Genomic DNA, 16,641 nt, shown 5'->3' on the forward strand with positions numbered 1-16,641 from the left:
AAAGTAATTACTGATAGGTACGTACTTATTGCCATTTTATTCCTTGTTTTGCAGTTGTTTTTGTAGTTCATAGTTCATTTCCTCTTCTTTTTGTTTCTGCCATTGTGGTTTGATGATTTTCTTTTGTAGTATGCTTGAATTCCTTTCTTCCTTTCTTTTACAGTACCCTCTACTGCAGGGTTTTGATTTGTTGTTACCACTGGGTTCATATATGGTGACCCATAATTATATCTACTTGCTTTAAACTGATAATCATTTAAGTTCAAACATTCTAAAAGATCTACATTTTTTACTCCTCTCCCACACATTTTGTGTTTTTGAGGTCATATTTTACATCTTCATGCTTATCCCTTTACTGTTTATTGTATTTATAGTTGCTTTTACAATTTTTTAAAAGTGATCTTCAATCCTTACTGTATATTTACCATTCCCACTGGGATTTTCCCTTTCCTGTAGATTCTTACTTCTCTTCCATTTAGAGAAGACTTTTCAACATTTCTTTTACGGTAGGCTTAGTATTGCTGACTTCTTTTAGTTTTTGCTTCTCTGAGAAATTATTTACCTCTCCTTCTATTCTAAATGATAATCTTGCTGGGTAGAGTATCCTAGGTTGCAGGTTTTTCCCCTTCAGGACTTTGAATATACCATGCCACTCCCTTCTGGCCTTCAAAGTTTCTGCAGAGAAATCAACTGATAGCCTTATGGGGATTCCCTTGTGTATGCCTCTTTGTTTTTCTATTGCTGCCTTTAGACTTCTCTCTTTATCTTTAACTACACTTTGCCATTTTAATTATGATATGTCTTGGTGTGGGTCTGTTTGGGTTCATCTTGTTTGGGAACCTCTATACTTTCTGTAACTGGGTATGTGTTTCCTTCTTTAGGTTGAGAAGTTTTCAGTCATAATTTCTTCAAATACATGTTTGATCCCCTTGTTTCTCTCTCTCATCTTTCTGGAACCCTTTTAATATAAACATTGGCATGTTTTATATTATCCCGAAGTTCTCATATGTTGCTTTTATTTTTTTTTTTAATTTGTCTTTCTGTTTGCTGTTTTACTGGGTGATCTGCATTATTCTATCTTCTGGATCACTTATGCATTCTGCGTCATTCAGTCTGCTATTCATTGCTTCTAGAGTGCTTTTTATCTCAGAAGTTGAATTATCTATTTTTTTATTGGGTCTTCTTTATGGATTCTAGTTCCATGTTAAAATGATCTGTGCTTAGATCAGTTCTCTTTCTTAACTCATTTAGCATTTTTATTACAAACTTCTTGAATTAATTATCTGGTAGACTGATTATCTGTTTCATTATTTATTTTTTCAGGGGTTTTCTCTTGCTCTTTTGAGAGTAGTTCCTCTTCCTTATCATTTTACTTAATGTTCTCTGTCTCTATGAATTTAGGTGAAACAGTTATCCATTGTGGTCTTGAGAGATGTTTTTATCTGGGAGCATCCCACTGTAGACTGTATATGCCCAGTGTCTCTGGTGTGAGGGCTGAACTTGATGTAGATGCCAGCCACATTTTTCCTCAGGGTACGCTAGCCACTATCACCCTGATAGGGAGTGTGGCTGGTGTTGGGGGAACTAGAGGCTGCACAGGGTCTAAGGCTAGATTTCCTCTCTACTCAGTGGCAGTCACCGCCTTGTCAGGGGTGGGGTCTGCTCTCAATTTGCTGGAGCAGAATCTCTGATGGTCAGGCTCCAACTGGCTCTGTTCCTTTTAAGTGTGTGTTTTGTTGGCAAGCCAGTACCTGCATACTCCTCACAAGTGGAGTCTAGGCTTCTCCAGCTTTTCTATTTGTCCCACTGGTTCTCCAAGCAGCCAAGGAGGCCTGTCTCCTCTACAGAGGATCCCAGAACTGGGATGCCCAGTCTGTGGCTCCCCAGGGTGAGTGTCCACCCATGCTATCTCCCTTTTCCTCTTAGTTCCCTTCTAGGGGCAGAGATCTCAGCCTGATGCTTTTCTTCCCATCCTACCCAATTACGTGGGACTCTTTCTTGCAGCCTTGGTTGTATAGCAGTTTTTCTGCCAGATTCCAGTTAGTTTTCAGTGAGAATTTTTCCACATGTGGACGTATTTTTCATGTTTTTAGGAGTAGATGAGCTCCATATCCTCTTACTCCACCACCTTGATCCCCCTTTCCAATGCAGCATTTGAAACCCATATAAAAAAGACTGTTTTTTACTCAAAAGTGAATTACCAAGGATTGTATTTTGAAAGTGAAAAAAATTAAGTCTTTGTAATGCTTTGCTGTGGGGAGGGGAAGAAGTCTTTAAGGTATTCTGAAAAAGGTGAAAAAGTATTCTCAAGTTTCACTGTAATACATTCCTTGAACAATGCAACAACTATATTGCCAAACAGAAAACTAGTGAAAATGCAAGGCAACATGCTAAACCTTTCATACTGCATTTACTTTAGGAAAAGCACATTAGTCTTTCTTCACCTTTGACTTTATTACATGACCAAACTTCTCTAAGTCTCACCTCTTAAAAATTAGCTTCAGGGAAGGGTGTGGAGAAAGACCATGTGCAACTCCATAAAAACAGCTCATTTTTAAACTGCTGCCAGACATCATGTTTTATGAGTTAGACCTCAGATAATCCTTTGATTAAGAAGTTTCTTGATTCTAAATGCATAATGCTGCCAGCAAGAGGAGGCCTAAGTTCCAAGCATGCCGATTTCATTCTTTTAGTCTATAACCAACAGTAAGTCTCTTTTCAAAGTTACATTTTCTTCTACCTTAAAATTTTTCAAAGGAAAGAAAAGTCCAATTATGATGAATCAACATTGTATTCCATCAATTCTCTTTACTAAAATATTTCATCCCAATCTCAACAACCACTCATTCAAAACTCACTTAATTGAGTGACTCCAGTGTGTCAGGCATTATGGGAGATACAAAGATGAATATAAATACAAATAACTGGATACAAAGCAGGATGTCAAAGTTCAGACAACAAAAGTAACTGGGTAAACCTAGGAAAGCCCTATGAAAGAGGCAGTATTTGAACCTAGGCCTTGAAGGATGGGGAGGATTCTAATAGTGAGTTATAGGAGATAATCCATTCAAAACAATGGGAATGGCATGAGCAAAGAGGACCAAGCCACAACCGGGAAAGGAAAATTTGGAGGACAGTCTGGTACCTTTGGGCGAACAGTACTAGATTAATGGAGAATGATGAATTGGAAACAAATTACGGCATATCTTAATAACTATTTGTACTTTCCCAAAAAGTGAATGACCAAATCCTTACTTCAGTAACACTCACCTGACTGAATACAGTAGAATGGAGAAAAGGAAGTGAATCAATGTGAAATAAACATGAAAGAAGGTTATAAGTCTATTAAAATAGTCGAATGACATGATGACAAACTGAACAAAGCAGTGGAGATGAAACCAAACAGCAGGGGGTGAAAAATAATGTGATGGTAGAATCAATTAAACCTAGCAAGTAGTTGACAATAGAGGACAAGAGAAAGGGAGAAGTCAAAGATAAATTTAAGAAAATAAGACTAAGTAAATGGGAAAATGACCATGCCATTAAAAGAATCAGGGAAATCAAGGGGAAGATTGATTTCCAGCCATAGTTAACAATGATAAATTCCAGATTGCTCATTTGGATTTGAAGGATAGTTAGAGTGCAAGTATTCAGCAAACAGTTATAAATATGAGACTGGAAACAGGGAGAAAGATTAGGGACAGAAACTTGAGTCATGCCTATATTTATATGGAAAAAGAAATCAAGTACAGAAAAGACAAAACCATTATAAAGAGAAAAGAAACAGGTTGATTTAATATTATATACACCAAAGAAAGGGCATCAACATTGCCTAATGGCACAAGGGGAAGCTGAGAACTGAGAAAAAGTTCAAAAATTTTCAAGTTGGATATTTTGATTCACCTTCCAGATAGTATGGGTTCAGAAGTCCGATTTTAAGAGGTTAGGAAGTGAGTGATTTATGAGGACACAGAAGGTTCATGTAGAATGCTCTTCACAAGGTTGAAGAAAAAAGAGAGAATAATAAGTTGGTGAGAGTAAAAATCAAACCAAGAAGTTTTCATTTTACAGATATGAGAAGCTGGAATAAAAAAAATACATATGAATTAAAAGAAAATACACTCTGAAGTATCCAAACCTGGATATTTCAAGTACTAACAATTCGCTTCTGTTATGGACTAAATGTTTGTGCCACCCCCACAAAATTCATATGTTTAAACCCTAACCCTCAACATGATAGTACTTGGGGATGAGGCCTTTGGGGAGGAATTGGGGTTAAATAAGCTCATAAGAGTGAGGCCCTCATGCTGGGATTAGTATCCTTATAAGATACCAAACAGCTTGTTCTCTTCTTTCCCTCTCTACACGTGCTTGCACCAAGGAAAAGACCATGTGAGCACAAAGCAAGAAGGTGGCCGTCTTTAAACCCGGAGAAGAGCTCTCACCAGAATCTGACCAATGCTGGCAGCCTGACTGCATATTTCTAGTCCCCAAAACTGTGAGGAAATAAAATTCCGTTGTTTAAGCCAAGTCTCTGGTATTTTGTTATAGAAGCCCCTCTGGTAGTTTGTTAGAGAAGTCTTTTTGAAACAGACTAGGACAGTTTCAAAAAGACATGGTTTATTTTCTTGTACATAACACCATCAGCTGTAATCTCTTCATGACACCAAGACAGAAGTTAGGAAGAAGCTGTAGACTAACTCAAAATTCCCCTGCTAAATCTCTCATATTCCTCAAACCCCCACAAAATTTCTCCATTACAATATTAGTAAGGAAAATAGAAAATTAAGTATCATTAAAATTGCAGATCAGAAAATATATCTGTACATGGTCAACAGACTCCAAAAGGTTCAGAGGGGAAAAGGAACAAATATTGACCTACTGCGCTGGGCAGAAACTTAACAAGGAAGTGAATACAAAACAAACATTTGGTTTCCTCTTAAAATGAGCAAAGTAAATCTATCTCACAAAATGGCTCTAAAAATGGCTAGGGAAGTTTAAATAAATAATTTGTAAGTGAATGACTAGTATTTGTGTGAAGTACCCAGCTAACAATTTTACCCCAAGAGAAGACAATGTATAATCTTAAAAGTTAAAAGTGGGCTTGTTAAGAGACCCTACACTAAAGCAATGTCACCAGTTGCTATGATTCTACTCAGTCATATACCAGTATTTCCAAGCTTTCCATAACTCTCTAGAGATTCCTTTTCACCCACGCTAACTGCACACAGTCTGAAGAAGTCTATTCACACAGGTGATAAAATATTTGTAATGTCAAAGAGATTTAAGTTAGCATGCTAACTCTGTTCTGATCAACTCATCCCTCTCAAAAGTGCTTTTTGAGAACTCATGGCTCAGTTCCTTCCAAAAAAGGTATTTCAAGGGTTCTCAAGAAACAAACACAGAGAAGCCACACCTTACTTCCCCATTACCACTTAAAATGTTTCTATTACCACCAAGCCAATGGCATGTCTGAACTAGTGTTAATATTCCCATCGCTGGTAAGAAAAATCTTAGTATACTATTTCTAGTCATGGATTCCTAAATTGTTAGTCTCATCCAAAGCAAACAGCAAGCTTCTGCATACATACCACAGATCTAGGAAAATGGTGGGGGAGATGAAATTACAACATTGCAAAGGTTGCTGGAAAAGAATGGTGCTATAAAGATAGTGTTCACATTCCTAAGAAGAGAATAAACCATAGAAAGTTCTTTATATAGAACAGAAAGACAGAGTCTCAAGAACTTATGAGGAGCCAAATACTTTGGAAGGAAGAAAAAGCATGAACTTGACATGCTGTAGGGCATGGTACACACTTCCTGTTGAACTACTGTAAAAGGTTTAACTACACAGAAAAAGTACTGGTCACATAAACCCAAGCAAAGAACTATATGTATGTATCTAACACAGAGGCATTAACTGATTTATAACCAAACACAGGCCTCATAATACTAAACAGTATCTGACATCATGTGTTCAAGGGTCAGGAGATATAAATTACAAAGTGTCTTAAAAGAGAAAGCGGGCATTTTCACGTATTTTTTCCTTTCATGTGCATATCAAGCTAGGAAACAGCTGCACCCAGGGAAACTTCCACTTGATAGACTTTTGGCTCTACTGGAGAAGACCTGGTTTTCCTTTGAGGCCAAATTTGGAATCTTCTTTTAAAAAAAAAAAACTTACTGGTCTTTCAGAGATTACTTTAAAAGTCTAGGTTCCAGGCAGTGCTTCTCTTATCCACTTTTCTCAAAACACTAATTAGATGCCAAATCAAGAAAAGAGGGCAGGTAAAACTGTGCAGGAGAAAAGGAAAAATGTGTCTGAAATTCACAAACATGGTTTATATTATCTTTGGAAGACAGGACATAGCCTGGAAATATTAGTGTTTTAATCATCTGTTGCAAACTTGACCATTCAGGTTAAAGCTGCTCTTTGTGAAGATTATTTTTTAAAGGTGTCATTTTGAAATTTTCCCATTGAGAATACGCTTTGGGGAAACTTATGAAAGGCAGAGACGTTCTTCATGCTACAAAAATAAAATACTTAGGCTATTTTTGCTGTTGTAGATAAATTACACAAGAACAGCATTTCCAGATGATGAGGCAATTAAAAATAAAGAAACAATTAAAAATAAAATTAAAATTCCAAAGAACTGCTAACACATCAAACTATACCAGTACTACACTTAGAGAAAAAGACTGGTAGCACTGATGAAATTCTACATGATCCAAACTCTGCAAACGGGACATGGGAAGAAAATGCCAAGAATTCAAAGCTCATCCATATTATTTGGAGAAACTTGACCCAAACATATTAGAGATAATCACTTTCCTAACATAAACAAGACGAAGGAGAAGATGGGTAATGTGCCTATTCTTACTCTACAATGTTAGTTTCTAGCAACCTTAAGCTTCCACATCACAGCCACATTAAAACCCCAGGCTCCCTTTCCCTGCAACAGATCATGCCATGCAGAGCAGACACAAGAGACTGCAGTTAAAAAAAAAGAAAGAAAGAAAGAAAAGAAACAGCATGAAGCAAGCTCCAAAGGTGCAAGGCTGAATTGGCTACATTAGCTTACCATATATCTCGGATCTACTCTCCTCTGAACTAGACTTTGTCTTCTTGGAGGAGCTATCTGCACAGGAGCGGGAGAAAAGGAGAGAGATATAGAAAATATGGAGACCAATGTAAGGGGAAAAATTCATGGGGGAAAAAAGAATGAATCATGATCAAGTTAAATCGTGCAAACACAAAGTATGAACATCACAGGTGATAGCCCTTAGAATAGTCACGAACAGCACAGGTAATGACATATTTTAGATTTATCAAAGAAAAGACAGTGCAATAAAAATATGTTCAAACAAAACAATACATGAAAAGTCTACAGAATATATCATCTGACAATTGTAGAGATGACAAAAGCACTAAAAGCTGTAATAATCTCATTATGAAGCACTGAATACCACTTTGCTAATCTGTCTCTGGAGACAGGCACATCACAGATGACCAATACAGAGTAAGTCAATCTAACAAGACTATAATGCTTTGATGAGCATAGGGCAGAAACATGTGACCCTAATTATCAAGACAGTAACTAATCATATAAATGAAAGCCTCTGAGCCCTATGACATCAAAACTAGGTGTCAGAAATAAAGAATTATTTCTTAATGGAGATGCAAGAAGTTACATATTACATACTTCCACCACCAAAGCCTCCTAAATTGATGATTGGGATTTCATTTTTCACCTACCACCCAAGATGCAGGTAACTTAGTAGCTTAGTGTCACTTCCCATTCTTCCCTTCCTAGATAATATTTATATTTTTCAAAATAAACTAGCAGTCTTTACTAAAAGTATAAACAATCTTAATTAGACAGAAAAAATACTCCATTAAAAATTATACTTCTAAGTGAAAATACTTAAAAATAGATATATTATACTTATGTATCTGAGACCTTAGCATTTACTTACTTCATCTTTTGTCATAGGAACATACAAGTAATAAAAGAGTATATGAACAAAAGAATAAGTTTCAAATGACAAAAGCAAAATTATCAAGCAATTTTTATAAATTAAATACTGAGTGGGTTTACAAGGGGAAAGCAAAGGCCTATATATTACAAGAGGGGTTCAACCTATACATACAAAATTAAGAATATAAATAGTCAAAAGTCCACCAGCATGAAAACTCTAGGAAAGATCAATACTACTGAGATTGAAAGACAGCTGTCTGAGTTTAGAATACTCTTTGAAGAAAAAGGGATTTCTATTCATTTGCTTATTCTAAAATGAGATGATCATTAATTTTAAATTATTTTATCTAATACTCCAATTTACCATGACCACACCTGAATTTTTAGATGACTACAGAATATGTAGTTGTTATCAAGCCTTGATTATAGCCTTGATTTTATAAACATACTACTGTTCATACCTAGGATTTACCCAAGTTCTTGGTCTGACCAAAATCTCCAATTATGATACAATAACCATTTCTATTAGCATCATTATTTTAAAATATAATAGAGCCTATAATGATGTTTCCATAGTGGAATCCATAGTGTTGAAAGTTAAAAATGCTTGTATTCCTCCTGAGTGCAAAGGTTTTATATCACATAATTGAAGACGAAGGAGAGTCTTAAACAGATCAAACAGCTACTGCTGGGTGTTTCAGGTGTTCATGCAGCTTAAAGCGTTATTACTGGAAACTTCACTACTCTCAATATTCTTTGGCAGAACAAAGCGCTTTACCTGTGGGGTCAAAATCATGTGATGTACTGCGCTCAACTTTCTGCTTCTTATCTGTTGGTGACTCTCGGTTCAAAATACTTCCATGCCTAAATTAAATAAAAGCAATTAAATATTTTACTATAAGAAAATCAATGGAATAAAAACTTAATTTAAAAATCCCAAGTGTGTCTTACAAAGAGAAGCCAAGAAATCAGTTTACCTTACACAGTCTCATAAACCTCTCTAATTTATATTTTTCAAGAAGTTTTAAAATTCAGTCTATGCTATGTTTAATACAGAGTCTATTTACCTGGTTACAAAAAGTGCTTAAAAATAATGAGTGGTATTTAGTAATAAAGTCTATTTTATTCTGAGAAATAACTGCTTAAAACCTTTTAGTGGTTTTCACAGGTTAATCACTATTATTTCCATTTAACAGATAAGAGAACAGTACCTAAAAGTAATTAAACATATTCCCCAACCCCTATGTATATTATGGCCAGGTTCAAAATCACTGTGTAAATACAGCATGGATGAGAACAGTTTTAAAAAAGAAAAATCTTAGGCAAGGCTTTTTTTTTTTTTTTTTTTTTAATTGGGGTATAGTTGTTTTACAATGTTGTGTTAGTTTCTACTGTACAGTGAAGTGGAGTTCCCTGTGCTATACAGCAGGTTATTATTAGTTATCTATTTTATACATATTAGTGTATACATGTCAATCCCAATCTCCCAACCCATCCCACCCCCCCACCCCCCCGCCCCTGCTCTCTCCCCTTGGTGTCCATACATTCGTTCTCTAGGGCAAGGCTCTCTTAAAGCCTGCCTATAATTCTTGCCACAGAAGTCTTTCCAAGGCCCAGATGACATAAGAATTATTATTTTTCCTATGACCTACCCAATTATACTTGATCAGATAATGGCTGGGCAGCAAACAAGACCACTACTATAATACATACACTTCTAATTACTTGAAATGCCAAGATTAGCGTTGGTATCCTGGACTATGCCATCACTAGAAATGATAAAAGTACTATAACAATTAGGAATGACATACTACCTACATTTTAAATAATACATACAACAATTAAGATGAGAGAGAAAAAAGATGCTGAAGAACGAGTACTGAGGAAGAGGCGTTTAAATCCCAGGAAATGAATGAATATGGAGATACAGATATAGGCACAGACATATTTGGACATTTTGGATTTTTTCCTTTACTGTCTTAGGGTAATTAAGACTGATCCAGTTTGTCAAAGTTCATTAACTAAAAAGGCAGTTACAGTTACCCAAGTGATAAAACACATCAAAAACTGGCAATCCATTTACACTCCCCAAGCTACTCACAACTGAAAACAGTCACAATAGATTTTAAAATTAAATCTCTTCATAGGGAGTGATCTTAAGCATCAATTTGAACAAACTTTTAAAATGCTTATATTAAAAACATTGGAAATGTCATCAAAATAATGCTGTCTTCCAGAAAAAATACGCAACACCTGTTATATTTTAAATTTGTAAAACATTTTGAAACTTTAAACTACTTAAATCCACATTTCCTAAAACCACAAAAATGCACCATAATTTCAAAGGAACACTTCTAAGTAAAATTTAACCTAAATATATGAAGTGCAACTGAACAACTTACCTTATAGGTTTTTTGAGGGGAAACCTGAAACAAAGAAAAAACAAAAAGAATAGATGTAGTTATTTCACTTGCAAGATTGTTATTAAGCTTATTCATTCTACAAAACCAGAATAAGGGATTTAAATCTTACACTAACTTTCCCAAAGCAAGATTCAACAAACAGGTGGAGTTGGATACCATTTTTTAATATCTTAACTACTTTGTTAAATCTTAAAATTGCAGGTGCATTGACCATCAGCTGTCCCTGAGTATGGGTTCTCTTTTTAAAAATTCAAATAATAATAGCAATAGCTACATTTATTGAGAGCTTAGTAGATGCTAAGCACTATTCTAAACTGTTCACATGTATTACTTTTTAATCCTAAAAAAATAACTATGAAGATATTATTTCCATTTTACAGATCGAACAAAACTTAAGCAAAGAGAAATATTTTACCATTAAAATATTATATTTAGTTCTCCTAGCAAGGAAAGTTCCTTCTTCACCTTTCCCCATCCAAAATATCTGGGTACTGATTACTGCTCTATTGGTTGGTCTGTGTCTAACCTTTGATCATGATTAAATCATGATTCTCAATTATTTATGTTTAGATAATACCAGAAATCTAGAAAAAATTACCATTGGGGTACTATCAGTTATTAAAAATATATTCCAAAAGTAGAAAACAAAGGTACCTAAAAATTTTTTTCAGTTCTGTAAGCTAAAAGAACTACAGCCTTTTCTCCTGGTTGTCTTTTTTAAAGGAACTATTACTGGAAGCTTCTTGATAAGAGTTTGATGCTATACATAAATGCTAACTTAAGTCTAAAAGAGTGTTCTCAAACATCCTCCCATACCTCTTCTCATTTCTGTCCTTTTTAGAATTATCTCAACCTATAACATTTTATGTAAAGATTATTTAGGTGATAAGGACAGGGCTTATTAAGAATATCAGTAAATTTTTTTAAGGCTACTAGTAAGGGTAGTAAGAAATAAACATAAAATGATACCTGACTATTTTATTTGGCATGGAGGTAGTTTTAGTTTTAAAAAAAAAAAAACCTTCGTCTAAATATAACTTTAATTACAAATCCCTTTAACTCCTACATAAATAAAAATTGATTCACAGGAAAAGACAGAGAATCTAAAAACTTCCCTAATAAGCTATAGCATATTAACTTACGACCAAGTTAGGGATAACAAGGAAAGGGGGTTCTGGGATAAAAGAGAGGACACTGCTCTAGAGAATATACTGATTACAAAAGATTACCAAATCTTCAGAAATAAGAGTTCCTAAGTAGTCCATCCTTACTTGTTGGGGGAGGTGGAAGGGAATGGGATTTAAATTTAAAGATGAACATAAAAGTTGGAAGAAAAGAATTCCCAGCTGAATTTCTGCAAAGGATAATACCTGCAGTTAGCAACCTTAACCGCTTGGACTGACAGCCATTATAAAAACTCCTACCCCAAAACAATGCTGCTTGCGTCAGAAACTGCATCATCCAGGGAGATTCTGGTAAAGAAACCTGGAAGTTCCCAGACTACTGAGTGTAAGCCAGTTTCCTGAGTTATTTTCTCTTACAAGGGAATGGAAAGGAAGGGAAAGAGGACAAAAATGGAATGAGAAGATAAAGAAGAAGGACCACCCTACAGTATAACTCGCTTATCATAATCGACTTACTATATTCATAAAGTACAAAGAACTTTTCTCAAGAAAATCTTTATTTACATCACAATACTTTTTCTCTAGTCACCAAATTCCACTTTCAAGTATGTGGTAAAACAAAGAAATACGTATGTACCTATCTATGTATGTGCAGTTGCATGTATGCAAGTAACAAAGTCAAGGGCCCTCCTGGCTATTTCATTCTTCCCTCTGCTCCAGCTAAGAAACTCACCAAGAGAATCCCATGGTTTGTAAAATCCCTACCATCTGCTGGATATTGAGATGAAGATGTAATCAGATAGCTGGAAATAGAAAGCTAGAACCCCAAAGAAAAACTTGGGGCTAGAGTTGTAGATTTGAGTCACCCACCTATTGATGGCCATTGAAATTTAAAACAGCAGGTAAAGAGAAAACACCAAGGATCAAATCCTGGGGAAAAGAAACCTAGCTTCTCAGCAACTGAGAAAGGATGTGAGAGCCAATGAAGGAGATTAAGAAGATAAATCGGAACAGAGAAAGGGTTGTCCTAGGAACCAGTAAAGAAGAGATAATACTATCAAATGCTACAGAAAGGTAGGTCTAAAGGCTGAGAAATGGCCATATTCTAAGCAACAGAGTAACCCAACACAAGGCTGATGAAACAATTCTGGTGTACAAAATCCCCTATTTTCACGTCCCTGTCCATTGTATGGTCCAATCATAAAACTGTGAAAATCTCCTTTGGTTAGATATTTAAGTAGAACAGCTGTATTTGAATGCTGACATGTTGGATATGCCTACTTAATCAAATGTGTCTGGCTTTTGAAAGTATCATATTGATGACGTGGACATTTAGCCAACAATGAACATGTTTCGTGCATATTTATATATGTGTGCCTGTATTCTGCTAGTTATAAGACAAAGTCAAACTGCCAATATGAAGAACCATAATATGTAAAGAAAAGGGTTATCAGGAATTTGAGCCATTGGGATAAGGTGACTAGATGTCCCTATTTTTGATTACCTATACTAAGCATATTCGTATGCCAAAAATCCTAACCAAGGGCCTTAAATGTCACAACACTTTCACTCACTTGACTCAGGATGCCTTTTCCTTGTTAGCTCTGAGCTCTAGTATTAAAGCACTAGGTAGCAGTATACAGAGGCCTCCCCCAATTTCTTATTTTCCCATTCCTCCCGATACGTTATTATAGAGGGAAATGTGATTTGGTAATTAAATAACCCTAGCCTATAATTAATATATAGTGGAGTAAAACTTCCATTTTTTAGCCAGGTTTTTGTCTTTTGGGGTTTATTAAAATAAATTTATTTATTTATTTTTATTTATTTTTGGCTGTGCTGGGTCTTCATTGCTACGCGCAGACTTTCTCTAGTTGCAGCAAGCAGGGACTACTCTTCGTTACGGTGCGCGGGCTTCTCATCGCGGTGGCTTCCCTTGTTGTGGAGCACAGGCTCTAGGCGCGCAGGCTTCAGTAGTTGTGGCACGTGGGCTCAGTTGGGTTTAGTTATGATGAGGAATTTCAGAGTTAGATGGTTCTTAATAATGGATAACTGAAATGAAGGGGAGGAAGTTAAGGAAATCTTACCTACTACATTGGATAGTGGCCAAGCTTTTATTAACAGTCAAACAATGTTAGCTGCCAAATTCAGAATCCTCAAAAATTCCATTGTAAGACACCTCCTGAGTTGAGTGATATTAAAATGCAGGGGGAAAAAAATCACCCCAGTGAGGAGAGTTACTAGACAAAGAACTCTGCAAAACAGATAACAATTAAGGTAATTCTAAGGCTCAAGCCCTCGTAAGATGATAAGAAACAACGGTGAAAAAAACAGACTATTCCAATATTGTTATAGTCAATGAAAATTACAAGTGATCTCAGGGCCTTAGGTTCAGGGACTCCTAGAAAAAATATAACTAGGCTCATACTCTAGTTTCACAGTGAGAAGGTACTTGACCGTGGGCAAGTTGCTTAACCTCTCTGTCTGTAAAACAGTGACAATACTAGACCTACCTCACGAGTTTGTTTTGAGGATTAAATCAGAAAATGAGAAGCATTAAATGAGAAGCACTGCCTAGCACATAGTAACCACTTAATTATTATTACCTATTAGGGAGAACAAAAATAAAATCTGAGCTTTAGCTGCATGACTTCAAATTCAATAGAAAATAAAAATAAAGGCTAACAATATTCCAATCGGTTTTTAGCTCAGTAAAATCCACAGAAATGCATTATTCAAAGCCAGTGATGAAACTATAAACTTAACTTGCCAAGTCATATTATATAAAATTAATGGCACTACTCAAGTTAACAAACTTCCCAGATGCTACAGGGTAAGAAAAAATATCAGGTTACGACCAAAACTTTTAATTTTCCTGGCAAGTAAGGTCAGTGATTTTTTTTTAAACATAGTGAAATTATGTTGACCATACCTGCCACTTAGCAAAAAAGTCCATTATTTCCTCATCTCCTTTAAAATATCAAGAATGAGTAAGGCATTCTGTGTCCCAGATGTAAATCGAGTTTTTCATTTATATATTTCTATAAAATAATTTAAATAACCTGAAGCATAGCACTTAATTTTGAAATTACTCTAATATGAATATGAACCAGCTAGCTCAAGTATTATATCATTTTTCACAAAATAACAAACATAACAGCTAAAAGAACATTTGTCTACAATACACAGTGCCCATAAGTATAGGGATTCAGAACATAGTACTGACTTCAGCTGAACGGTTAATTCAATCTTTAGATCTCTGGACAGCAAGATTCATAGAACCAATAGTAGTAAATGACCACTACCACTTCCCTCCTCCCCACCAAAAAAAAAAAAAAACACCAATCATAAATTCTTTTGCCACTTACAATTTATAACTGGTCTAGCTTAGAGTCACTAAAAGAACTAAAAATTTTGGAACTAGCCAAAAAAAGTCTGAACATTATCTACCATTGTACTTTTTTACTAGTGTATATATCCAAAGCATGAAAAGTTTAGCAGAGCTGGCGATAAAACATTAATTAGTTATATCAGAAAGGCTCTAAAGCAGAAGCTACAGCTGACAGGATGACTCATGGAGAACTCTTCATGGTGTTATTAGTTTTAAACTTCTGGACCTTGCAATACAAACCACAGAATGACAAGAAACAAGGAGCTCAGTTCTGTGTAAAATCCAAAAATGATTCACTAGAATGTAATGTAAGATCTCAAATTAACTTTTAAAACATAGCTTAGAATACTGCCACTTTTACTGAAGAACTGAAACACAAGACAGACCCTAAGTAAATGTCTCTTATTTCTTGGACATACTTTGACAAATCAAATAGTAAATTCTAAATTATTTTAATTCCCTCTGCCAGAGCTATTATAAATTGCATATTGGTTGCTTCTGAACTGGAAAAAGTCATTCACAATAAAAATAACAGTTTATTAAACTTTCATCTCTTTATTGACAATCTGGAACATTATCACTTTTGTGAGTATTTCCTGTAAGGTTTCTAAATGAATTTCCTTTGAGATCATAAGTATCACCATTAACTTAGTGTCTTTTTAGACTTCAAATTATTCACTCCAAAAAAAAAAAAAAAAACGAGTAAAAAAAAAAAAAGCTTGAAAAAGTCTGAGACCCTCAAACTACTTAAGTATACTCATCTCATTAAATACCATTCAAACCATCAAATCCATTATTAAACAAATATCAGCAAGAAACTGGACTCTACGGAATAATCTCATGACATAAATCAGGGACAATGTATGATTTTCATGAGATAAGGATTTAAATCTTAATCTTTTTTCACAGTTCCCTATTTCAGGATATGTTTGTGAAAATAAAAATGAGAGAGAGAAAAAAAGGCCTCAATCTAGGATAGGCATGTTTCCCAACAAGATTTTACATAACATATATTAATATTAAATGTTCAAATTTTGTAAACTTAAGTGACAATGTGCAAAATTTGTTAGGACAAGCTGCTTTCTGCAAATTTGCAGAAAGATACAATTGTGCTTCTGAAGAAGTAGTAAGTCTTAGTTATTAGCTTTTTACCTTTTGCATTGAGATGCCACTGAGACAAGCTTCAGCATTAATCAGAGCTTGACAATTTCATAAAATATAAAATTAAAATATAAAATATGTCAAATAATATTTTATTTTCTATTATATAAAAAAGTTCTACTCAAAGTTTAAATTATTATGTATCAGTTAAAAAATAGAATTCTGTAGCAAGGAATACCAATTAAACAAGAAAACAAATTATAATGGATTTATCTTAAGTGCGCCCAAACATTTCTTATCAAGTGTCAACACAATTACAGGAATAGGACTCTTTTATTTCTAAAATCTTGGGAGGAGGAAAAATAACCAAAACTACACTAACTCCCAAATCACAACAGATTATTCTTGATCTCTGCTTACCTTCAGGTGTTGGTACTTGGTGTGCACTCATTCCTTGAATACAAGAAGGCTAATCACTGCCATAGCTATACTTAACCCAAGTTAAATGACAAGGACTGCCCCCAAAATCACAAAATCACAAGAAAATATAGGGAATGAGGAAAGTATAAACTTAGTTCCCACATACTCTAAAAATGTTCACAATTTCCTTGAACTAAACCAAC

The 16,641-nt window shown here is 35.0% G+C and overlaps 1 protein-coding gene across 2 annotated transcripts in view; it reads right to left on the reverse strand.

Annotated features, from left to right (window-relative positions):
• The window catches only part of ARHGEF12 (Rho guanine nucleotide exchange factor 12), a 142,325-nt gene that overhangs the window by 68,143 nt on the left and 57,541 nt on the right, over positions 1-16,641 (reverse strand). The window contains exons 2-4 of one of the 2 annotated variants that reach the window (XM_068556549.1): positions 10,382-10,405; positions 8,758-8,843; positions 7,083-7,139 (exon numbers count right to left, since the gene is read on the reverse strand). In XM_068556549.1, the coding sequence (XP_068412650.1) occupies positions 7,083-7,139; positions 8,758-8,843; positions 10,382-10,405 (167 nt within the window). The remainder of the gene's footprint in view (positions 1-7,082; positions 7,140-8,757; positions 8,844-10,381; positions 10,406-16,641) is intronic. The other variant, XM_068556550.1, reaches the window with a different exon arrangement.

This window comes from Eschrichtius robustus, chromosome 11, assembly GCF_028021215.1.
Source record: "Eschrichtius robustus isolate mEscRob2 chromosome 11, mEscRob2.pri, whole genome shotgun sequence".
In the NCBI taxonomy this organism is placed as follows: Eukaryota; Metazoa; Chordata; class Mammalia; order Artiodactyla; family Eschrichtiidae; genus Eschrichtius; species Eschrichtius robustus.